The sequence below is a fragment of the Ceratosolen solmsi genome, unplaced genomic scaffold, assembly GCF_000503995.2.
Source record: "Ceratosolen solmsi marchali unplaced genomic scaffold, CerSol_1.0 scaffold10, whole genome shotgun sequence".
Lineage (NCBI taxonomy): Eukaryota > Metazoa > Arthropoda > Insecta > Hymenoptera > Agaonidae > Ceratosolen > Ceratosolen solmsi.
This window is the reverse complement of record NW_011948412.1, coordinates 19526057-19552532: the sequence shown is the minus strand read 5'-3', so window position 1 is coordinate 19552532 and position 26476 is coordinate 19526057. Positions and strand designations below refer to the sequence as shown.

Sequence of the window (26476 nt, the reverse complement as noted above, 5' to 3'; positions counted from 1 at the left end):
GAGAGCTTTGCACGCGACATACCAATGATTGCGCAAACGAAAGCAAATGATTTCTCTATTTGTTACAGGAAAAGTCCCTAAACAACGTAAAGTCGGGCAGCGAGCTAACTTCGCTACAATCCTTCATCCAGCTGAACAAGACCCTCTTCAACGACGCGCCCAACTCGCCTGCTAGTATCAATCAAAATCTTTTACCCCAGACTCGCACCCATCACGTGGAGCAACAGTCGACGTTGCACCATCCGCAAGCCCATCAGACCCACCCGACCCAGCGAGTCATTACGGAGGATCAGGCCGGGACAGGGACAGCTCTCGAAGATGACACGTACTCCAACAGCTCCGATCCCGACAGGCTCGAGATCGAGGATAGAGACGAGGACGCGGAGGAAAGCGACGATGGTGGAGAGAACGGCTACGACATGAGTATTGGTACCAAGAGGCCCAAGCTTCAGAAAAACAGTAACAGCCTTGAGGGCGTCACTTGCAAACGAGAGGGTAGCAGCAGTCCCCCCGGCGTTGTCAGTCCCATCAACAGGATGGACACGCCGGAGAGTAACTGCTCGGATACCCAGGTCGATCAGGAGACGACGAAACTCTGGCAAGCACTTGCTAGGTAAGCTTACAATCATTATACGCCCTTGTAGTTTGCAACCTTAGGATACTGCGATGTGGCACTTGATCAAAGGTCGGATTAGATTACACACGATTATGAAAATTATTCAATCGTCGTCTATGTAACGTAAATCGTCTGTTTTATTCTATAATCGAATCTAAAGTGATGCTCGTCCTTCTCTCAAAGGCTCTTAAATCTAATTTAACAGATTGTCTAGACTTCAAAAGAAAAAAAAACAGACCAGCCAAATTTAAATTTGTTGGATTGGTAAGATAGATAAAAGTATTTCTGTACATTTGAAAATTTTAATTTCAAATGGCTAAATGGTGAGCTCGTAAACATAGATTTAAAACAACCATAATCGATAATAATAATATCTAAAAATACATGTAAATTTGTGATAAATCGTCAAAGATGACATTACTCACACTAGATAAATAAATTCTTTCTTACTTATAATTATAATACGGGAAACACAATATCTTCTTTACTTTCCTTTAAAAAATTATTTGCAATTTCTGTAGAGAATCTTATCTAGATCTTTCATGGTCGAATCATTAGCTAGATATATGGCTTATTTCTGATAAAAACGGACTCTACTAATGGTACTAGTTAAAGTTTATGTGAATCGATTAGCTTTATTATCAATGATATTATCGATTTTACACTTTATTAGCTTCCTTCTAGTGTTAAAATAATGAGATTATAGCTTGTTTTTATTTATTTATTTAAAAGCTTATTTCGGATAATTAATTGAGAATCACGATATTGTTGCTTTATAAAGCAATTAAAATATTGTAAAAGAACTTGTTCCTCAATTTCGTCAATCAATGCGTTCGGTAATTTTTATATTATCTGTTCTAAAGGCTAAATAACTGAAAAGTATGGGCAATAGAGATGAAGAAATGCAAGTCAGTAATCTAGGAAATTGTAGAGATTTTAAACTAGCCGTTAAATGCTTTTAATAACGATTCTTTATTTAAAGCAACCAGTTTAAAATCTCATATATCGCGGAAAATGTTGAAAAATTAATGAACATTATATGCTCAAGTTAAGCGGTAAATGACAAAACCAGATTGGATTTTCTCCTAAGAAACTGCGAACGCTCAAAACTACTTTCATAGCTTCACGTTGTTCGTAAAATCCAATATATAAAACTGCTTTGATAATTTATTCTAAAGGCAATTTTGAATGATATGATTGCATAATAGACAAGAGAGTATGCGAGTTTGCGCGCTTAGATACACGCGTGTGCAGGCAGAGGTGATAGCTCGCGCTCAAAGCAACCACAAATAACGAAAGAACAAACCTTGATGCTGCAGCAATCGTAATCTGGAGATCACGCGGACAAACGGGGATAAGCCGAACAACGGCTTCAGCGGCGAGGCGACCAACCTCCTACGCTCTCTCATCAACAACCGGCAGATCGGCATAACGGCAGTAGAGGCAGCTGTAGCCGCCGCCGCCGCCGCCGCCGCCAATGTCAGCCCCGACGGTAGACCATCGCCCCAGATACGATTCTATAGGGACACCCAGGGTACGCCGACCGACTGCTCCATCCTTGGAAAACGCTCCAACATAGCCCCGCACATCGATACCAAGGTAAGCATGATTATGTTGGCCCAAGGAATTGGGAAAATCTTGGGACTGAGCTCTTCTGTATATAGGCTTTAGCAAATAGACGGTAAGTGCCGGGGCAATGTAATGTTTTCCGAGTGCTATGTACGTTTTTGCCAATAAGTTGTTATAGTTTTGCCACTAATTATGTTTAAACGAGTCTTGTAAATATCCGCACCACTTGGCTATTTTACATAAGTTTATAATTTCTGGCTTTTTTAATTATAATTCTCGGTGAGGGCGGTGCCGCCTGGTTGATTAAATATTAATCTGTTGTTAGTGTTATTGCGCGCTAATAATAAGAATTTTTTTAATAAATTCGGTAATCATTCGTTACCGATCCATAATCCTATGTTAATATTAATTAATGTGTAGCTGAATATCAGTCCGTTAGAATATTGTAACAATGAAAACTTATCTAATTAAATTATTTTTTTACTTTTCCTTCTGTTTGTATTTACACTTGCACCTTAAAGTTGCTTAAAGTTGTATTTGAAAATTACTATTATTCTTCTAAGCTTAGCTTACATAATATAATTTCTAGTTTCTCCAGCATCATTTTACGGCTTTTAACATATCAATTTTCAACTCGAGAAAGTAATAATTCAATTATCGTTAACACTTCACTTGTATTTATAGTTATTTTATTATCGGAAGTTTACGAAAATTGTCAAAATCTAGAAAATTTTAACCATTATATAATTTACTACTTTCTAACCTACTTATGAAAGTATTTTTTATTTATACTTTCAATCGTACTTACAATAAATCATTGGTATTTTCTATTTTGCACCTATTATACTATTTTGCATTCTATTATAAATTGGAATGTATTACAAAATTGCGTTTATATCCGTAAATATTATTCTTGATTTAACAAAATGATAATTTTTGATAAATCTTAATATCCTTTCATACTTTTAATTTCACCTCTTAATATATATCTTTATCACAAAAAGTGAGTGTTGTCGGTAGATTATCGTATATAGTGTCTACTATTATATATTTATGTAGAATTTTTTTCGGAATTTTTTAAAAAACTTAGAAAAAATATTAATGTATACAGCACATAATAATTAAATTTTACTTTCATCGACGACTTTCAAATTCTTTTACTTTTTATGACATTATAATCATAACATTACAAAATTTGTTTATAAATAGACTTTATACATTTACTATTCTAATAGGTAAGTGGATTTAACTATTTCTGCATTAACTATATTCATAATTTCTCGTAATGCTCATTACATTCTTAGCAATTTATAAAATTTAGAAAGTTTTTTTTATATATAATAATTATAAAGTAAAGACATAGAACATACTAAACAAAATAAGCAAACAAATAAAATAAAACAAACAAAACAAATAAACCACAAAAAAAATATTCTTCAACTAGACAAAATATGTGATTTAAAATGATGAAATATTAAATGACAGCTCAAATTTTGTCGAGAATGTACCGTATTAATGCAAACCAAACGAACATCACGTAAAAACGTTTGAATGAACGAATGACCTGCGAATTGGTGAAATTTGCCAGTCAGACAGAAAGTTTCAATTGTGAAAAATCGCTATCCTTGAGGCTGAGCGAGAAAATGGCAAATTTTAAAGGACGATTCTCGAGGAAAATGACAAGTGGGAGTAAAATAATAGATCTCTTGGCATCGAACAAGAAGCGTCCAAAGGGACAAAAGGGGTGAGGGTCACGATGGAAGTGACGCCTCAGGTGTCTCGGTGTGATCCTTTCGGGAAAGCGTGTCCCTCCCGTAAATAACGGATTTCTCGGCCATTGTCCCGGTGCTTTTCTCTCTCCCCCAACCTACCCTCCTCACCTTGCCGCGGCTGACCATTGGGCCCCTCATCCGATTTTCGCTTCCTGCTTAGCCCTTATCGCAGTAATGATAATTTCGACCTCCCTTACTAACAAGGCTTTTCCGCTGCACCACTGCGACAAGTCCCTCGGGCTCTCATTGTAAGCCGCTTCTTAGTCCTCCTACACCTGCGCTCGAATTTTAGTTTGTTTATCGGTGCGCTTTGGGTATCCACGTGCCGCGAACTTTCGCTCTTTTCCTTTGGTTTTCACTCGTCTCGTGGCATCTTCTCGCCTGCTTTGCGCTTACATCGCATTCAGAAATCGAAGACACATTATAATTTAAATATTTTTAAGGGTCTCGGTGGACAGGTATTATGCTGGATGCAGTTTCATTTAATTTGTAATATCGTGCTTGTCAAAATCTATTTATACTTAAATAATTAGGCAGATAATTTTAATCAGAGTTTTAGGATTTTCTTAAATAGCATTATTTATCCTCGTCATATTGTGTTTTTCGCTGTACAGTGGTGTTGGATAAGCTAAATTTTCAAGATAATATGGAGCAATAGTCGTGCTCTTTTTGAATTTTAAATAATGTATTCTTCAATCGGCATATACCAATTACATAAAATTGTAAATTATAGCGTCAGATTGCCGTGAGGAACAAGTAAAATAATAAAGATAAAAAGTAAAAATTATAAGAAATGCGTTTGCATCTTTTCATGAAGTAGGACAGAAAGGGCGAGAGAGAAAGAGAGAGAAAGAGAGTGGGCAATCAAATTTCTGTGAACTGGAATTAAAGTGATTTTACAACTCGTCGTATCTCGCACAACCATTATCGCGCGGTCACTGTTTGGTAGTGAACGTCTTACGAGGCTTTTCCCTTTTGTCGATGGAAAGCGCCCCCCCCTCATACCACATCAGGCGGAGAAAATCAATTCTTTTTCTGGTTGTTCCTCTCTCCTCTCTCCACTCCTCTGTCACTCTCTCTCTCTCTCTTTCTTCCTTTCTCTCTTTCGTATTGCCCCACCCCCTCTGCCAAAGCTTGTTGGACACGAGCAAATGAGGGACAAGCGCCTTGGATGTGAGAAAGAAAGAATAGGAATTCGTATGTCCTCGCCCTCGCAATTGTGCATTCGTGAAAAACGCGCGAGAGATAAAAATGGATACTTCTCCGTACAATCCCCCCTCCCCCTCAACCTCTCGTCCTTCTCCTCCTTTCCTCCTTCTGTCCCCGAAACTATAACCTGGAAGAAAAGTTGGAGAATCAAAGAGCAGCAGCGGAATAGTAGTAACGGCAACGGCGACAGCGGCGGCGACGGCGGCTCGAGGAACGCTTCAACAAAAGGAGCGAGAGGTGGAATCCTTTGAAAATTTCAGACTTATCTCCGAACATCTGTTAACAGCCGCAGCCGACGTTCCTTCTTCCTTCTCTGCTTTTTACCTCTCCGTCTGTTTGTCTTTTTCTTCAGGGAATCTCTTTTTTCTCGCTTTTACGGACGGTCTACCTTTTGTTCCTGTTATACTTTTATTCCGCACCTTTTTCTCTGCCTAAGTTTAAGGGAATGTAATAAACTTTTTATCGCCTATTTAACATATTCGTTTACGTAAATAAGATAAGGGCTGTTTTTGCGGATGTGCTCGTTTTGCAAACGCGCAAGAGTTGGTAAAGGCGCGCCAATAGCTAACAAAAGAGCTATTGATTTTCAATGGTTTCGAAGGCGGGCTTTTTTGCAAGTTTAAGGAACATCTTTCTTATCACGTGGCTAACAGAAAATCTGTAAAAGGCCAAAAGTTCGAAGAAAGAGTCGTTTATTCAAATAACCATACAAATGAGGAAACAGCCTTACCTTAAATCAAATGGTTCGACAGAGATTTTCGGGTAAAAAGTGGGCACCCGTAGCTCAGATAAAAGACATATTCAGTCAGTCATCCCGGCATTGTGCTCGTTTCTTTTTGTGGCAATTCCCGTAAAAGTTGCCTCCTAAGTCCGAAGGTCGCCTCGAACGAACCTCGTAACGAATGCTGCGCATCCGGCAGGCTGCGCTCGCGAATCGAGCGTTAAAGGAGCGAAAAAGGACAGACAGACAGAGAGACGGACATGGAGACAGGGAGAAGAAAAGTAAAATAATCAATCTCCTATACGATTAAACTCGGTCGATAAACCGGCAGCAGCAGCAGCAGTGGCAGCATCGCGGCCGCATCCCCCGTCAGCTCGACATTCGCCGTTACAACATTCGACACATAAAGTCCTTCGTCTCCCCTCTCGCTCACTCCCATTCACGTGCCGCCGCATCTCCTTTCTTTCGCCGAAGGATAAGAAGCACGAACGTAGGCAGGCATCCGCGCGCGTCCTTTAGTCTCTCTTTCTCTCTCTCTCTCTCTCTCTTTCTCTCTCACACTCACTCGACTGTCTCCTTTGGCTCTCGGATTTTGTCGAAAGTAACAGCAGCAGCAGCAGTGCTCTCGGGCTATCACAAAGGACTTTTTGGGCTGCCTCCCCCCGCTTGCCGAACTGCTGTTCTCCCGTCGGCTCGCTCACGCTCCCTCCTCTATCTATTATCTGCACAGGCAAGCAGGCAGGCCAGCCGGGGGCCCGACGGCTGCCTCTTACCTGCAAGGGCAGGTGGGACCGGCCTCAATACCTACAGAGGGATGTGCTCCTTCCTTCTGCCTCTTCCTCTCTCTCTCTCTCTCTCTCTCTCTCTCTCTCTTCGCCTCTCGTCTCTTTTAGCCCGTTCCCCTCCATATCAGCGACTACCTTACGGGGTCCTCACATCGTTGCCTATGGAAAAACCTTGATAACGGCTTTTATTGAAATGGCCCGGCCAGGGTTTTGATCATCGCGAGTTTGCCGTATTTACACGATGGCATTCTAAGGTACTTTTAGGGAGATCCAACTTCACGCCTTATCTAATGAGTACATTCGATCAAATATTCATTATACGTTAAGCCAGTGCCAACGTGAACTTATATGGAACGTGCTTTTAAAATACGGCTCTGTCTGTCCCATGAGGGTAGATAAATCACTAGATTTCAATGAAAATTGAACGGAGGATTTTCACGGCGTGGCACGGAAAAGCATATTTTATCATAGGCCGCAATGCCGAGGCCTCGCTACGTCTCACGTTTATCATATAACGTCGGTAATTTTTACCGTTATTTCGAGGAAAGAACAAAAACCTACCACGAGTGTGCCCCAGAAATTTATTCAAATCGAAGAAATCGTTCGAATCTCCCTCCTCCAACTGCGATATTCTTAAAAATTATATAAATTTTTAAAGCCGAGCTCTAATTATATTATTCGCTTGCCACGATGACGAATGCAATTGTATAATCATTTCTGTGACCGATAATTAACTTACAAAAATATAAATATCCAAAACTAAAGCATGGACGGTTTTTACATATGAGAAATGAGATTTCATTATTCGTTTCGTTGGAGTAGCCAATGTTGGCTTATTAGACGAATGTCATTCAAACGAAGCGGGGGAACGATTTTGTACGAGAATAATGCAAATTTTCTTTCGAAACTCGTGAAAATAGTCGTGAATACTCGCCCATTGGCTCTGCATCAAAAGAAACGACCAACGCGCCACAGGAAGGGGAGGGACTCAAGACGTATTCCCAAACAAAATTGCAAAGAAGGTTCGATGAAATCATCCATCCAAACATGATTTTGGCATTTGTAACACACTAACTTACAAATATTAATCCAGCTTCAAGATATCACCGCCTACGTGTAATCCTCTTTGCACGTGGGCTCGGTGCGCCAGTCCGATGAATCCTTAAAAGCCATTCGATACCTATTTAGATCACGTGTAACGTCGGCCCCCTGAAATTTTCATTCGACTAAACGGCTGCAATGCGTACTTCCGTGCGCTATCGATGACAAAGCGGAGGGGTAGGGGAATCGAGCGGCAAAAAGGCCACGGCACCGATGTGGAAAGCCCCTAATGCGTACTCGCAACGTCTCGCAGTGTTCCCTCTCGCTCTCGCTTCCCGTCAGCGATGGGAGCCTCGGGCTCACCTGACCTGCCGGTTCTCCTCTCGCTCGCTCTCTTATCGTCCCTCTCTCTATCGCTCTCCCGGCTCTCGGCTTTCATTGGTCCCGCTTATCTTCGTCCTTATTCGGACGCCTATGTTACCTCGCTCTCTCCCCTCTACATACTCGCGCTCGCACACACGCTCTCTCTCTCTCTCTCTCTCTCTCTCTCTCTCTTTCTCTCTTTCTCGCATTCTATCTGTCCATCTCCGTTTTTCTTCCCCGTGCTCCTCACTGGCCGCCTGCCCATGCGCTTTTTACGCGTGCTTTGACGATTAGCTAACTTACCTTCCCGCCCCTCTCGTCGCTATGCTTCTCCTTTTTCTCGTATACTCGAACCTCTGCTCGAGTTTTGATCGTCCATTATCGCTCCACGTCCAGCCCAGCGACGTGGAAATCTCAATCGAACGCTACTCTATCATCGGTACCTCGCCAACGGGTTTTATCCTTTCCTTTCTTTCTTATTGTCCAACTTTTAATTTTATCTTTTAATTTGCTTTTCAGGATCGAGACTAGAATAGGATTGGAGGGGAGAAAGTGGGACAATAAGATTTTTTGTTTTATCGTGATAGATCTTTTATTTGCGCGCGCTTGGTGTATGCAAGGATAATAAATATGAGCCCGCGAGCTGATAAGAAGCTCGCATCGGTAAATATTGATACACGTATTACTTTTGTAAATATGCTACTACAAATTAGCACTGTAGATAGTCATGTATGCAATCACCGACTGTCTATCCTCATTGTTATCGTCGGTTCCCTTCTCGCCCAACCACCTCCCTAAAAAGTACACATAAACTGTTGTATCACATAATATTTGCTGCTCAAATACTTCCTCGTGCGTATACACTCAATTTATCTAGATTTATGTGGATGTTTTTTTTTTAATTTTTATCTTTGATTTTTAATCGCAGAAAGTACAAGTGCATTGATCTTGTTAAATTGCATTTCGAGGCAACAGCAGCTCAAGTGTCATCGTTGTTTCAGTGAACTCTGCAACAATTTGATTTCCATTTCACGCGAAGCTGTGTATATAAAATAAAATATATCTCGTTTCCAATAGGCAGCAGGAAGCTTAAAATAAAATAGGATGCCTCACATTATTGCGGAATTTACGTAGATTTGTACGAAAACTTTGCTCTCAAACGAATTCGAACAATTTGATGTTTAAATTACACAAAGTGAATGGAACGCGAATTGATGATTACAATGAATTACAGCAATTACAATGAAGAATGTCTGTTATTTTAACGGGCGCACGCCGCTCATCGCTCAGAGAAAAAAAAATTATCAGAAAGTTATCGCACTTTGTCCGTTAATTTAAGCGACCAGAACCGTTAGTAGCTTACACGATCGCTTACAAGAATGTATCCATTATCGCGTATTTCTGCGATTTTGATAAAACATATACACGTGCGTGTATGGACTTTTTCGTGGTATGCTAACCATTTATTATTTCTAGATAGTTTAAAAATGTTCGATAAACCGACGATAGTAGCGCGTCTTTTATTTTTTTTTCGACTATCGAAGTATTTTTGCATCTGTGGAGGCTTCGTAAAACAACGACCGTGCGCGGCAAATTATTTTTATCAGTGTGCCGGGCTGAAAAAAAGATTTGGCACACGCGGGCCAAGCGTTAAGACAGGGCCTCGAGCGCACAAAAGCCCAAATCTACCTTCTTCGTTCCATTCTAAATCCCCCCCCCCTCCCACTATCCTCTTATCTCTCCCCTCGCTCCTTGGCAGCTTCATATGCCGACGCACTCCTCTTCCTCTTTCTCCTCAGCCCACCACGTACTTACACTCTCTCTCTCTCTCTCTCTCTCTCTCTCTCTCTCTCTCTCTCTCTCTCTCTCTACTATAAGTCCGCCTTCGAGCGCACGATTTCGACTACCTGCGTGATGCAGGAACCCCGGTTGAGGCCCACGATGCGCGCGCACAACGACCGTATCGAAAATCACTTTGTCTTGTCGCCGCGGGAGGCGCGCGCCATCTCCACCACTTTTCACCGACTTTACTTTTCCTCTCCGCCCCAGCCGCTTTTCCCTTGCGAGCACGAGCATCAAGCCAATGAGTGTTTACATGCAGACGCAGATGATCGGCTCTACCTGAGGAATTACACCTCGAGCTAGGGCGAGATCGTCACCTGTTGCGCCCTCGCACTTCCGATACTCTCAGGTACTCGCACCGCTCGCCTTCCTTTTTTTGCGGTCGATTGGCATGTTCTATGCCCTCCTATTGTAAAAGTGCGCCCAGAATACAAATTTGCGTATTTTAATATACGATGTGTATTCACAAGTGAACATTTTGTATCTTGACCATCTAAAATTAATGGTAACACAAATTTGCGACGACATTTCGATTGTTTAAATTAATGGCGACTCTTGGAACTGGCGTTTAGAACATTTATTAAAAAATCTCTATGATCAATTGCGAACTTTAGTTAATTAAACATCATTATATATCGTTTAATATTCTAGTGAAACAAAGCTCCTAAAATAGTTCCAACTTTATGACCAAATGTCATGCTAGAGTTTTTGCTGAATTTTTCCCTTTATTTTGAAATAAATTATAAAATTCATATGATATATTAGTATATTTGTTAACTGATAAATTTTTAATTATGATATTAATTTTACGTGGTACTGATTTGTGTGAAAAAAGGCGCTATTCGAAATAAAATGTAATTCTTTTAAGCCTTAATGAAAAATTCTTATGTTCCTGGCTCGCATTATAAAGTTTATGTTAATTGAAATTATTTGATCACAACTCACGACATGAAACTCTTGTAAAGATATATGTGAAGTATGTGCGGCAACCTCGGAAGTCAAGAAGTATACTAAGATTATACTCTAACAGTACGATAAAAATCAATGTGACTCATGATAATGATTCACGAGGAATCTGTAATTTTGATCGTATTCTTTTGAAATTTCTTGATTTAAAAGCGCCGTTATACAATATTTTTTAAATAAATGATCGCACTAATAAGGTGACTAACTGCTAGGATTCGATTATTAATCGAATTGTTTCATTTGGTTCATGAAATTTCAAGTGAAATTCATTTAATATTAAATAAGTAAATTTATTTTAAAACATTTATAGTCGATTTGCAGTAATTCATAATATTTATTCAAATTCCAAGTGCATTGACTTTCTTCTGACTTTTTATATATAGTTTGTTATATGTGCATGTTCGAAGAGGTTACGTATTACATTCAACATCAATGTATGACTCATGAACAATAATGTTTACAAAATGAATGCACACATTAAATGATAGTATGATCAATTGTTTTTAAAGATCTGTAATTCATATTTGAAACAATATAAGTAGCTAACACTTTATTAAAATTAAATTGATATTTGACATAATTTGATATTTTAAACTTTTTAATATATACTCGATTAAGATATATTTATTGTAAACACATAAATAATATAAGTCTGTGAATTTTCGAAGTTTCTGTTGAATCTTTTCGTTTTCAAATATAATAATAAAATAATTATTATCTAAAATTATTACTACTATAATAAAAAGATATTATTGTGCACTTGTTTAATAAAACAAGTAAAATTATCTTAATTTTACTAAGTATATCTTTAGACAGTAAGTTTAGATAAACATTTTTTAAATATTCGATCGCATTTTACGGTTAGAGGCAAATTACATGGAAATTAAATTTATATTTGACTATACGGAACCTTAAATTTGTTTCGATTTTTAAATTGGAAAGTATCTAAATAAATTATAATATGTTTATATTAAGAACAAGATTCTCAAATTTTTAATAACAGACTGTAATAGTAATTGCAATTATTATTTTTGTTGCAGATTGATTATTAAATATAAAAAATAATTGAAAAATAAAGAATTAGTAAGAATTTTAATTGAATCTTAATTTTCTTTAAATAATCTCAATTTGAATACAATTTAAATTGAAATATTATATAAGAAATATTATATTTATTGAAATACAATTTAAAAAATTCTTTCGTAGTTCGAACTTACGAATGATAACGTATATTAAATATACTCGAGCTTCGGTTTATCTCTTTCATCCTACGGATTGATATATGTAGGTAATCAATTAATGTAATTTAATTTGAACGTCAATAATATCTAAATGCAAATTAGTGAAATTTTCTGAATAATTTTTTGCGTATATTTATATCAATAATTTGTTTTGTAGATATTTTTTCAATAATACGGGACAGATACTAATTATTAATGGCACAAATTTAATTTTGGATATAATATTTAAATGAATTCTAAAAATCTAATACATATTTGTCTAATATATGTTTTTAAACATTAAGTTCATAAGTTAATATATTTTATTATAAATCGGAGAAAAATGAAAATTATAAATTTATTAATAATTAATTTTTATGTATTTATAATAATATTTATTAATATCATTTTTCGGTAAATTACTCAAAAAAAGGGCTATGATCTTGACTTCACTATCTTCAAGCCCATGATGGTATTTTCTTCCAACAACTGCCAATTATTGCTCGGTCATTGTTTGCTTGCCGAGTAGCTTTTACATGGCATAGTCGCTTCTCTCTCTCTCTTCCTCTTTTGCTGCCTCCTCTCTTGGCCAATGCTTGCGTAAGATAAGAAAGTAAACCTGTCACCGTTTGTGACCGTAAATGTTATTTGGTCCGTCTCTACGATATTACATCCCATCCCGGTCTGTTTGATTTCCAAATTTGAGGGCTACTGCGCTCCCAACTATTTCTCTTTAGGATGAAAAAACCTGCGGTACAAAGCAAACATTGAATGACTTTGCTGAAGGGCTCTGTTTTTCAAGTTTGGGTTTTGTGTATTGTCTACAATACGAATTTATAAAGTTAATATGCCTTTATTATTTTAGTTCTTCTTCTAAACTGTTTTATGAACATAAAAATTTATTTGCTTACTTTTATTCTTTGTTATTTAAATTGTACATCGCTATTTGGTGTTAATATTACAGTCTATAGATATAATAATATCTACAAGTAAAATATTAGCACATATAACGAAATAATTTGTTTTTTATATTTTTTATAATTGCATAATATTAGGGTATTATCTTTTTATATCGAGAAAAATATTAATCGAAAGATAATAGAAAAATTGTATAAAAACAGTAGCTTACAAGATTTTGTAATGTTATTTATTTCTATATTTATCTAAACAATTAAATCATCATATACTTTCATTTTTATATAAACCGCGTTTTATATATTACGCGCGCGTGCGCATATGCCAAAATAATCCTTCGTGTGGCGATTACAAAATTGTAATATATAGTATTAATTTAAGGTCAATACTTCAAATGTCATATTTTCTGATAATATTTATTATGTCTATTAATTTAAAATTAGATTTTTAATTATTACGTGCTTAACTATATATCTTAATTTATCATATGTATTTAGTCATATACAATCTTTTGTGAATAAATAGTAATATAATTTTAGATTTATAATGCATCGTGTAAACTCATTCTTTGAAAATTTACATAAATATAATTAAAAAAATGTATCTGTTAATAATTACACATAAATTGCAGGATAGTGATTAAAAATGTTCATTTTTCAATTATGAAAATAAAAAATTCTGCTTTCTTTATATGAATAATATAATTTTATACAAATTTTAATTTCAACCTTGATTGTTTGAATTTACGTTTTCCAACAAGCTCTAAGAATATTTAATGAAAATAATTCTTTTTCTCTAACTCTTACAATGAAAATATCCATCAATTGTAAATATTATTAACATCCATGCTCTCTATTATTTTAATATTTCAAATTGTACATCTTATTTTTTCATAACTATGAATATAAATATTCTTATCTATATATTCATATATTATGCATATGTACTTAAGTTTTAACCGATAAGCAAACAAGTTAATTAAAAATTAATTATAATGAAATGTCGATCGAAATCTTACTCGAGTTAATGGAGTTTATTATTATGGTTTACGTTTTCTGTAAATATAATAACGGTACTTTTACGTAATACCATTTGACGTCCAATGAGAATGTTTCCAATCTCTGCAGCAGTATATTTACACTAGAGCATGCTATTTTAAAAAACCTTTGCATATTTGCAAATGAATTTGATAATCAGCGTTAGCATCGTATAGCTATTTATTTGACATTGATGTTCGCGTTGTAAAAGTATCTAAAATTGCTATCGCTGCATTTCTAATTTTTGTACAATGACGGAATGCGTTGTACGAACGAATTTGTATAAAAATTTGCTAGTCGCGCTTGCCAACGATTAGTATGTTTTATAACGCCTACGGGAATGAATATATGAATAGAATTTAAATTAGAGAGTTGATTTGATGATTCAAATATGAACGTTCTTTGTAGTGAAAAACATACTTGTTCTAACATTTAAAATGCTCAGAATAATAAAAATGTGAACCATGTGTGAATTAATTAATATGAACTTGAGTTTTAGACTTTAAAAATTCAAACCAAGATAAAGTGTACATCAAAGAATGCATTAAATGAAAGACTTGTGTATCGATGTAACAATACATACAAAATTTATATCTGCGAATCCGAAATAATGTGCTGCGTGTAAAATGCTTCAACGTTTGAAATTAATCGCATCACAGTGTGACTTTAAGCTTTGTTTAATAAATCTTTTAGTTTTAAAATATATTATATACATAGCTTGCTGACAAGATAAATTTAATTCCAGAATACATCGATGGATAGTAATCCATCGAGTCCAGCAAGTGGTGGTGGCAGCGGGGCAGGAGGGGGATTTGGTAGCAACCGGAAAGAGACGAAGGGTAGGCGGAAGCAAAGCTATCCGAGTAAGGCGCCAACAAGTCCCGTTGACTATCAGCGACAGGAGTCTCTGGAAGAGCAGGCCCACGACTTTACTGCCTGGTCCAATAAAATAAAACGAAAGGTTAGATACCTTTAACCTCATAACTTTTATAAAAAGTGCAAAAGTGACAAACCGAGAGATTGCAATAAGGAAAGATGAATGGCTTAATTTGTTGTTTTCACTATTTACTCCCAATTCATGAACTAGTCAGTTTCATGTGCAAGAATATCGTGGACAGAATAACTTGATAATTTGTAAAAGAACAAAAAAAGTATATTGATATAGAACTAATAAAGATAATAAACTAAGTACGTTTTAACAAAATAGCAAAGAGCTTTATTGATAGCTCCTAAATTCTTGTCAATTATGTAAATATATAAAACAATACTTGTTTTAATATAAGATATTATTTGCAGGACGTTAAATTTGAAAATAATTAAAATGGGATTGACAACTTCACTAAATGGCATGTATCTCCCAGCAAATTTAAACCAATGAATTTAACTGCAATTAGTTAAGTCGTAAATGACTCTTTAATCGTGAATTCGACGGGGCCTCAAATAATATATAAAAAGTTCAATAATTATTCATCTTTTTCATACGTTGACTTATAAATAAAGCAACCAAATATGCTCGCCTAATTTTAACTATATGAATGTTCGAATGAATTTAGATTCAAATTCCAATCCAAACATGGAACTTGGTGTGCTTGGGTTTGTCCGGATCTCAAAATTCTTCAAGATTTCTTAATATTTTTTGGCCTGTAAATGCACAAGTTTATTCAATTAGTTAATTACCAAATTCGCGTGAATAAAATAAACGTTCGAATGACTTTCCCAATTATTGTTGATCGATAATATGAAACTTCCTGAATATACGTTTGCAATGATAAATTGGCATATTAAACACTTAGGCATAGCTACTTAATTAAAAAGATTCTATCTTTGTTTAACAAAATTAATGGTTTCTAACTTTGACAAGTATTAAAATAAATAAAATTTTATTTATTCATGTTTGCCAAGATACGTATGGTAAATAATATGGAGAAGTAGTTTAAATGACAATATACTAATTTGCAATCTATGATATCAATCTACAATTTATATATTAATCGTAGATTAACTTGTATGGGCATCGATGTTTAAGAGAAAAAATCTTAATTTCATATTTATAGAATAATAAACGCAAAAATTTATAGTTGCCTATATTATTTACCAAATATTATTCAAATTTTATTAAAAATTCTATGTAATTCATTTTAATTACAATTATAGTCTACAAATACAATGAGAATAATCGCATATAAACAAAACATAATTGTTATCTTCTTCACACATAATAATAATTCATAAATAAAATATTAGCATATTAATCATATTACAAAATTGCAGACATTACGCGAGCTTATTTAGTTTTATTAACAAGTGAACAAAGTGGGAAAATAGATATTCACCCTTGTTTTTCCGAAGGTGCATCAGGTAAAATAAAATATCATTCGGCTTATGTTAAAATCTACAAAATTGAGGATCAGAGCCACAGAAAAGTCGGTCGCTACCATAAACTAGCGTTTTCCGTATGTACGTAGGTAAATGGTCGCAGGGTTCATAAGTTCCTCGTATTTCAAAAGGGATTTGCAGATGATATATCTTGAAGTCCGTTTGTATCCTTGGCGTATTATGTGTACGAAAGGTGGCAAATTCTTATTCACTGTTATATTTAATATTCTACACTCAAATATTACCGTAAGTCTATACATATATGTAATACATGCGCACAAAAATACATAGCGGAGAGGCACAATATTCGCCCAATTATAAATTTACAATGAAAAGTGAGAGAATGTCTTTAACTGCAATAAGAATATTTAGTATAATTCTTACGCTTGTTACCTTTTCTCTTTCTCTCTTACTCTCTCACACACACACGTACACACGCACGTTAGTTCTTTCTCTTGTTACTCCTCTTCTCCCAACCGAAAAATTTATGGTTTCTCTCTATGTAAGAATAGACTTATAAATAGAAATATAAATTAATGTTAAATAAACAATAATATTAATTATTATTAGTAAATTCTAGTTATGCTGTAATTCAATAAAATCGAAATTAACTACATTAATTGTTATTTTCCACTTTTTAACTTTCTAGTTAATTCATAACTATAGGCTCATTTACATAATTTTAGATTTGCTTTAAAAATTGAATATAATTTTCTTTAAAAAAATTTTTTTCTTAAAAATATGAATCTTAAAAAGTTAAAGCAACTTCAAAAATTAAAATCTTAAAAATTTTCTTAATTATAAATTATTATTTGAAAAACGTTCTATTTAATAGCTTAGCAGTCTCGAAGTTATATTTTTATCTTCTACTTTTTTAAGATTTAATTTATATTTTATTTATTTATAATTTATTTATTATTTCATTCCTTAAATTTTGTTAAAATCTCAGGGCTTAATTTTTTTCTAAGCAAACATAAAAATCTCCAGATTTTTCGTGTTCTTAAGAAAAGTAAATCATTCAAAACTACAGGAGTATGAAAGCTTTATCCTGATACTTGGAAAAAAGGTTGTACTAAAATTCAGTTTCTTTTTCTCAATTTCCTCCTCCATACACATTTAAATAACATTCTTTCGATGGAGTATTCAAAGTATAAAGAAAAGTAAACGTTGTGATAAATATTATTTTTCATTGTAATTTATTTTTATATTAGTTGTGAGCGATACAGTCGTAACTGTTGGATAATGCAGAGGCAACAAGCTGAGAGAACGCAAGTTTTTTTGGCAGTCAAATGCGGAAATGCGCAAGGCGATATTTCATAATAGTTAGAAAAAGTTGTAATAGTAGCATTTTTTATGAGTTTACTTTTTTTATATTTGGAGTAAGGTAAAAGATTTTTTTTAATAACATTGCATATTTTAAGATTATTGTTATTTATGTGTAATAGTTGTAAAACTATTAAGTTTGAACATTTTGTAAAAAGATTTTATGAAATTGTCATTATTATTCTCCCTCGTCAAATTAGTACATAATTAATTTTTATATATGAAAACGCTTAGAACTATTAATGCTTAGTATTACAGAGCTCATTAAATACAAATGTAGGCTGCCATATTCATTTATTACAGAAACACTCATTAGCGTATTTATTTCTTTTTACATACTTTGCCAATTCATGAACGCGCCGTGTCGTTCAGCAACTTTTACTTTAGGATGTCATGCTTTATTCGTATAGTGTCTCCCATAAGACATGAATTTCAACTTCCGTCTATCTCTCTCCTTCTCTCCATCTCCCCTATCTCCACCCCCCTCTCTCACACTCACTCATTTCCTCATTCACTCATTCACTTTTACTTTCTATGTGCTTGCATATGTTTGTAATATCCGTGTCCTACAGTTACAGGATGAACAGAGACAGTCGGTGGACCAACAAGGCGTCGTGGGGGGCAACGGCAGCAATAGCGTCGCGAAGAAGGTTGACATGTCGTGTACGAACTGCGGCACAATGACCACGACAATCTGGAGGCGGAACATGAAGGGCGAAATGGTGTGCAACGCTTGCGGACTGTATTACAAACTCCACGGGGTCAATCGGCCAATGACGATGCGTCGAGATACGATACACACACGTCGGCGCAGGCCCAAGGGCGAGAAGCCCACCAGGCACCGAAGTACGATTAACGACATTTCATCTTATATTTGCAATGGCGCGCGGCCATGCATCCATCTAATCTAAAGGATTCTCCTTTCTCGAAGGAGGAGGAAATCCTTTGGAGTTACATGAATTGGAAGAAATTTCCGTCCCCTTCCCCTACCTACTCTCCTTACCATTGTCTCTATCTATAGCATTAACACCATAATGGATCGCACAGCACTTTTATTAAAGTCGAGCTTCTTTAACTTGGACTCAAGTCTAAGAGTACGATGCGACTTGCAACGGCAGGACGATTAATTTTATTTTACAGCAATAATCGCCCTATTTTGTCAATTACAACTGTATTATTTGACAAGTTTTATGCTAAATATAATACAAACTATTTGTTACAAATTTGTTAAACTCTTATCGCGCCTAGTTTGCATTATAATTTTATTTAACTTCGATAGTTCAATTACAAATAATTATTAATTATAAATTCTAGAGAAATTATTAGAAATCTGTAATAAAGTTTGCCCTCACTAGAGGAAACGTTGATACGGTTTATGAATTTAATTTCGTCAATCCGATGATCGTATCAGAAACGTGGGGTATTTTTCATGCATAAGCACTTGGAAAATTTTATATACCTAATTTTTAATATATTAGCAACAACATAAGAGCTTTACCTGTAAAGCTGATATTCCTTTACCTTCAAAAATCCTTGTATCGCAAGGCCAATAATCCCTCGAATTCTCCATAACGATCTGCGTTTTTTAAAATTGCTTTAACTTGGCAGAAAAAGGCGACGGCGGTGCCTTAGGGGGCCAGCAGCAACAGCATCATCACCACCACCATCACCATCAGCAGCAGCAGCAACAACAGCAGCAGCAACAGCAACAGCAACAGCAACAGCAGCAGCAACATCAGGAGCCGATGGACCCCGAAAGTGCCGATATGCTCGCGGCGTTGCGCCGTCAAATTCAACCACATCTGATGATGGCGGCCCTGACGACGCCTCCGCAGGCGGCGCGCGGCGTTCCGCAGGTGCGGGGCGGACCCCTCGCCGGAGCGCCCATCAACTTCAGCATTCCCCTTAGCAGCTTTATGATGCACGTGAGTACGCGTGTATTGGCATACGGTAGACCTGTTTGCTCATAGTTTAGGGCCTCGTTAGGGCACCCGTGACGGCTATTGGTTCTTGGTTAATACTCATCGATCGCGCTGGTGCCCGTAAAGTGAAATGTAACGACCCCTTCAACAATAAGTCGGCGAGCGAGCGTTACGTGCCATCTTTATGATGATCCGCTGTGATTAGAATCAACGATGAATAACCAAGATACCATGCCTTGTATTACGGATGTCTTGTACTAATATCAGAATACTTTATTAGTAAACCAATTAAGCATTGATAATTTTTTTCGAATCGACACCGTAGGAAGATAGTAGTCCACCTTTGCATCTGAATTAAATATGTTTAATCGCCTTTGGGGAGCATTTTATTCGGTACTAATAGTGCTATAAAAAATCCTGTTCAACTTTGTCTTTAAGTATTTTATTGTTTCCTTTCTTATTGCGCTCTAAAAGATAAATGGTAAGCGATATTTGTTCAGATTAAAATGCAACTAGAAGGCAGACAATCTACTTATTTCTATAGACGGCACACCTGCAAATGCGTTGAGGCAATTAAGTAATTAGAAACAACAATAAAATATAATGACACTGATTTCCTTGACGTATCTTAAATGAATACAAGAGACATCTCACGAAGCAATTTAGTGTTGTCTTAAGACTAATCGACAAAGAAACGTTGCATTAAATTTGATTAAACGTAAATTAAGCATAGGGTTTGACGACTTGCTTTATACAAACATTAGTGGCAAAGACGACTTTTGATTTAATATGCCCCGTTGGAGTTAATGAATTAACGCCTTTAAAACTAGAATCCTTATCTACTTTAAGATTATTATGTAAATAAACTTCGATTTAAAAGGATTCGATAATAATCGATCCTTTTTCTTTTTTCTTACTTGGACAATTTTGCAACATAAAAAGCTTTATCTCGAAATTTGATTCTTCGGATTAATTCTAACCATATGAATAACTTTTCAAAATAAAATATACACTTTGATGATTCTCCTGTCTCTGGAGATACAGGTGATGGATATCGGGAGCAGCTATTTTGCCGATATAAATACAAAAGTTCGTTACGGGTCCGACTACAAAATGACTTTATTATTTTTTTTGTGCAGCACGTGAAAACGGAGGATGAACGCCAGGACGAAGCTGACGACATCGACGATGATGGCGACGAAGAAAACATCTCGGATGTGCCGCTGAACCTCGTCGCCACGTCGCTTGCCGAGGAGGCCCACTGACGCGTCTCCCGCGGGATTTGTGCCGACAAAATCTTAAGCTCATTAAGGATCGCGAGCGGTCAGGCCAGATAACGAGCGCGAACCCATCGCGGGAGATGCACATCTATATTTTTTATACACAAAGACTAAGGACGGCTGTACTCCTGATGAGGTGACGAGCGCGTGGAAGCGATACTTACGTACGTACGACGAGTGAAACAAGGGAGACGGGATTAATAAGAAGGGAATTCTATTGATATTATAATGTCGCAGTATTAAGAGTAAAGAGATGAAAAATGTGAGCGCGAAGAGTTGAACAATACAGGCGAAAGAAAGGCTAAGCGGTTACTCAAATTGTACATAGGATTAATACGTATACGAGAATGAGGAGGAAGGAAGGTTATTTTTATACAAAATTTTTTATACGCTCGCGAGAGAGTTTTCTTTTTTTCTGCTAGACGAGAAGAAATAGAAAATCATGTATATAAAATTTATAAGACAAGGCGCGAGCAGTTGTCTGTTTTTATTATAAGAAGAGAAGAATAACGAAGCCTCTGGAGATATAAAAGGGCACTCGATTAATTTTTATTAATATTAAGCCTTCTCTAATTGTCTCTTTAATACCTTGCTCTCTAAGCTTCGATTTTATTGTTACGCGTCTTGACGAATAAAAATTTGGTATATATATATTTTTTTTTGTTTTGGGCATTTTAATTTATCTGTACTACGGAATGGATGAGTTTTTTGGGCAATCGCGCACCTGCTTTATCTCAAACAACGTTAAAGTGTACAAAAATAGTTAATTGCCTTAGAAAAGCAAGCTTTTATCGAATACAAATTTCACCATACGATTTAAACAGGTTAGATCTTAAAAATTATGATTACAACAATTTAGCTTAAAATTAAATTTAACTTTATATAGAGGTAACGTATGTTTTAATTTAGTAAGAAGTTATTTTTATTACATACGATTAAAGAAAGCTACTGGTTTTCTACTATTTTCATTAAAAATTTTCCATCAGAAAATTAGTACTTTTAAAAATATTAAAAGAGAAAAACAAGTATTTCATAAATAACGTAGACACTGTCTTTTCTGTGAATTAACAGTGAGACTGAATATTTACTAATAATGAAGCTAATTCATTAATAATATTAGTAAATTTTTTTCGTAATTTTATGTTTCTTTTTCAGTGGAAGGAAAATGAAAAAATGATAAAATAATGCTCTCTGACTTAAAGATAATACTTATCGTAAAAATATTGCATTAACATGTATTAAATAATGCATGTATTTCACAGATGATTCGTTTTTATCTTTGTGCTGTATAAGTTGAAAGTAAATAATGATTATTACCAAAAGAGAAAAAAATAGTGTACAATAGTAATTTTGGCTATAGTATAGTAAAGAGAAGACAAAAGCAATTTATATTTATCATTAATTTTTTGTTTTAACCAAATCATTTTTATTAAAGCATTAACAACTATAAATATTGTGCACAATTTAATATGTGATTAATATAATATAAATTACATTAATACGAACTACTATGTAAACGTCATAGATTGAATTAAGTTTCTAATATTCACAATATTTTTTAAAAATTGCTTTTGTTTCCTATTATTAACAAAAAAAAATTTATAAAGTATGTTGCTATTTTTATATATTTTTTCTCCATCTGTAAGTATTAAAAGAAATAAAGAGAAACAGTTTTTAGGTAGCAACAGTTTTTAACAAGTATTATCTTACTCAATGTGAGTAAATTTTCACAATGTCTCATCTTAATTCTTTGGTTTTTAAGCTTAAAATAATTTAAAGGCATTAGGGATTTTAAGAATAACAGTTTGTATACTTCTAAAATATATAAATATATATAAATTCATCGTCAAGCTACGCGAAGCACATAAGAGAAACGGAAAAAAGACAAGTCAGAGTTCGTAAAGCTTGTGTACTTAAGATTTAAAGGAGGAGGTAAATCTGAAGTTGTTATCGCTCCCACATCATAATACGCTTTCATTGGGATACCAAATTGACAATACACCATAAACTTCCTTAAGGCAAGAAATAGAAGGAAAACTCCCTAGTGTCTGTTGTATATTTAAAAATTGGCTTAAAGCATCATACATATTCCTTTTCGTTTTTAATGATTATCTTCTCAAATAAATTTTATTGTGAAAATAAAATCAATTGAGGCTTTATTTTTTAAAAATCGACTTAAATTTTTAAGAAAGAATATAAGTATATTTGTTGAGATACAGATGAGTTATTCATGGTATGTAAAAATGCTCTGGAGTGTTTATAAGGGAATCAATGCAGAACTTATAATATAAAATTGCAAAAATTCTACATCAGTATTAAATTATATTAAATCCAAATGAAAATTAAAATAAAAACACTCTATTATAATTTTTTAAATTTTAAATTACGTTTAATCTGTCTACTTATATTTTCAAGAATTCGTAATATAGCATTTTTAATTGGAGATTAATGAATGTTTATGAAATATAACGCATAAAAATAATTCGTAATAAGACTTTTTATTTTTTACGATTTTTAAATAAACAAACTAAATATCTTATTCTTTAAAATTGTAGAACATTATTTTTAAAAAATTTATAATATATGTTTTAATTGTAACATAAAAACAAAAATTTTGTGAAAATTGCATAATAATAATTGAGTAGCAGGATTTCCTTGAATCGTTACAAATTCTTGTGTAACTTCACTGCTGCTGCTTGCTCTCATTTTACTTTATCTAATAATGAAGATGCTTTAAAAATTAGATCACTGTCGAAGCAAAAATATACATATTTTTATCTCAGTTACTTTATAGGTTGCGAATTCGCTTTAAACTTTTGACTTTAGTCAAATAAAGTATTATATAAAACGAAACACCATAAATAGAGCATAATACATACACACAAATGGCCAGTGCATCATACAAGATGCGCCCTGTATTACATAAACCTAATGTACTTTGCCAAAAATAGTTTTTAGTACTTTGTAACATAGAACATTATTTAGTTAAGGGCATCAAAGTTCTCTCTTCTCTTTATGTTGACTCCACACTTTCTTAGTCTTTTCTTTTTTTTTTTGTGTGTAATAAGAAAGTCTAACCACTTTTTCCCGTTATATTTACATGCTTCAACAGTGCATAAACGAATGAACTAAAAAATATAGTACTCTCGATTTTTGTACTCCAAGCTCATCGAATCTGATACACATGGCAGAAATATATTAATTAATATTTAACATCTCTCCAGATAAAATATAGTATATAAAGAATTAATATGAAAATGTATGCGGTTCAATTTTATTTGACTCTATTAAACTTTTGAGACTATTTTTCTTTGAGCTTACAACAGTTACTTCTGGCAATTAAAATTAAAAAGAGCTATGATAATTATTTACGTACTTTACTATAAATGATACGATTCCATGTGCCTATGTACAGGTCGAAATTTATTTGACAGAATAATTGTTATATGTATAAATGTTTTCTTACTTTGCTAATACTTTAATGTTATAATTAAGAAACTTCTTCTGATACCGTTAATTAACGGTATTTATTATTACTAGTTAATTTTTATAAAGTTATTTCATTTATAAAGGTTTAATTTCGATATGAAATTTTTATTGAGAAACTTGATTCGCTCATTTTAAATGCTCATTGTTTGATTAGCACATACAACGATACATTAATCTTGTATATTATAGAATGGTAATGGTGACTTGCATCATGTAAATTCTAACCATTTTATTGTGAATTCTATTTAGTAGCTCTATGCTTAAAATTATAATTAAAAAATTACAGCTTGAAAATTATAATTTTTAATGTAATAGAGAGTTACCGGAAAGTGTTGTAATTCGAGTAATTTAACTTTAGATAAAAATATTATTTTTTCATGTGAGTACACTTTAATTTGAAGATTATGCATTGTAAAAAATTTATGCCAACAAATATTTAATGAATAAAATTGTATATTAAAGAAGTTCATTTAAATATGACATTAACGTATTCTAAGCACATTAGTAATTAAATAATTATTATGATTAAAACTTCTTTCAACAAGCGCTGTATACAAAAATTATAAAGATTAGGTAAAATAAGATACTATGCAAGTGGCAGCAAATAGAGTCTAGTTATAGTTGTTATCAGATGACCCTTATAAGCGTTTACAACTATATATATATATATATATATATATATATATATATATATATATATATTTAATAGTTACAAATTATGATAGAATAAATACACTCACAAAGTACGAGTTTGCTTGCTGCAAATGCTGCACTCATCAAATAGTTAATAATTAATGAGGCATTTTACTTTGTTTGTATTGCGTATTACCCGAGCCAAGTATCAAAGCATAATTGTGAGATTCTTCGTTTTTAAGATTCATTAAAAAGATAAAAATGAAAAATTCGGGATGATCGTTGATTCGATACAACATTTGATGTGAATTTATTTTTCAGATGAAAAGCTCAGATGTTTTGTTAAGATTGAATTGGTAGCTTGAACGGAATACAGGCGAGTTAACTTTCGAAAACAAGAATGAGATTAATGACTTTTATCAAAGCAATAATAATCTGTGCCACCATGACCCAGTCGAATTTTTCTTATTTATTTAATTTATTTCTGAAAGCGATGTCATTACTTTATTTCTAAAATTGAATCGATGTGTGTTCATCACTTCTAATTTTATTACAAATTCAGTTCAACCTATTTTAGCTTTTTTAATTCTATTCATTTTTAATCGATAAACCATTATGAACTTTATACAAAAAAAGTATTAGCAATTTCTTTATAATAATGTAAAATAATAATTTAGTACATTTTACATAAAGAAAATTTTGTCAGTAAACAATACTTGCACGGGTCAGTATAATAAATACTAGGCTTATTTGCAGTTTTTAAATAGACGTTAAATTATTTATTTAATAAGTGAATAGAAAAAATCAGAAATAGTTTTTATTAAACACATTTATCATCATCAAGTAATTAATATATGACTTTTTTTGTGTACGTTATTAATCGTTATTATGTCATTTCTTCAACAACTTCAAAATACTCAGACTTTACATGGCTATCTAATAATTAATTTATAAACTACGCAATAGGATATACATAAAAAAGAGAGTATATTAATTTTTTATTTAAAGCGTAATTATTGCGATCGTGATACTCGTACGCGAAGTGAAGGCTGCATATTTGGTTAAAGGCATTGAATATAAAGTTTGAAAATAAATTGAATATAAATTTTGTATATTCTCGTTCATTGTTCGCCCCTTTTCATTGTTATCATATTCAATATTATTTTCTTCTGTTTGTGGCGTACGAATAAAATGTATGAAAATAAAATTCTGAAATATAACAATTCGTAAAAGCTCAAGGATTTAAAAAAATATATACATTTTTTTTCCTTTGGGCTTCGGCTTGTTTACCTGTACATATGTACACGCATAATCCAAACGATTGATAAACTCCTTAATTTTAGAAGCTCTCTAACTAATTCTGAGGATATTTTTGTAACCACAACAATTTAACTCAT

At 33.9% G+C, this 26476-nt stretch overlaps 1 protein-coding gene across 1 annotated transcript in view; it reads left to right on the top strand.

Annotated features, from left to right (window-relative positions):
• Positions 1–21335, top strand: part of LOC105361690 (box A-binding factor) — a 42255-nt gene extending 20920 nt beyond the window's left edge. The window contains exons 3-9 of the mRNA XM_011498945.1: positions 69–613; positions 1936–2215; positions 14802–15017; positions 18328–18601; positions 19364–19380; positions 19456–19680; positions 20817–21335. Of these exons, the coding sequence (XP_011497247.1) occupies positions 69–613; positions 1936–2215; positions 14802–15017; positions 18328–18601; positions 19364–19380; positions 19456–19680; positions 20817–20942 (1683 nt within the window). The 3' untranslated portion in view covers positions 20943–21335. The remainder of the gene's footprint in view (positions 1–68; positions 614–1935; positions 2216–14801; positions 15018–18327; positions 18602–19363; positions 19381–19455; positions 19681–20816) is intronic.
• Positions 21336–26476: the final 5141 nt, after the last annotated feature.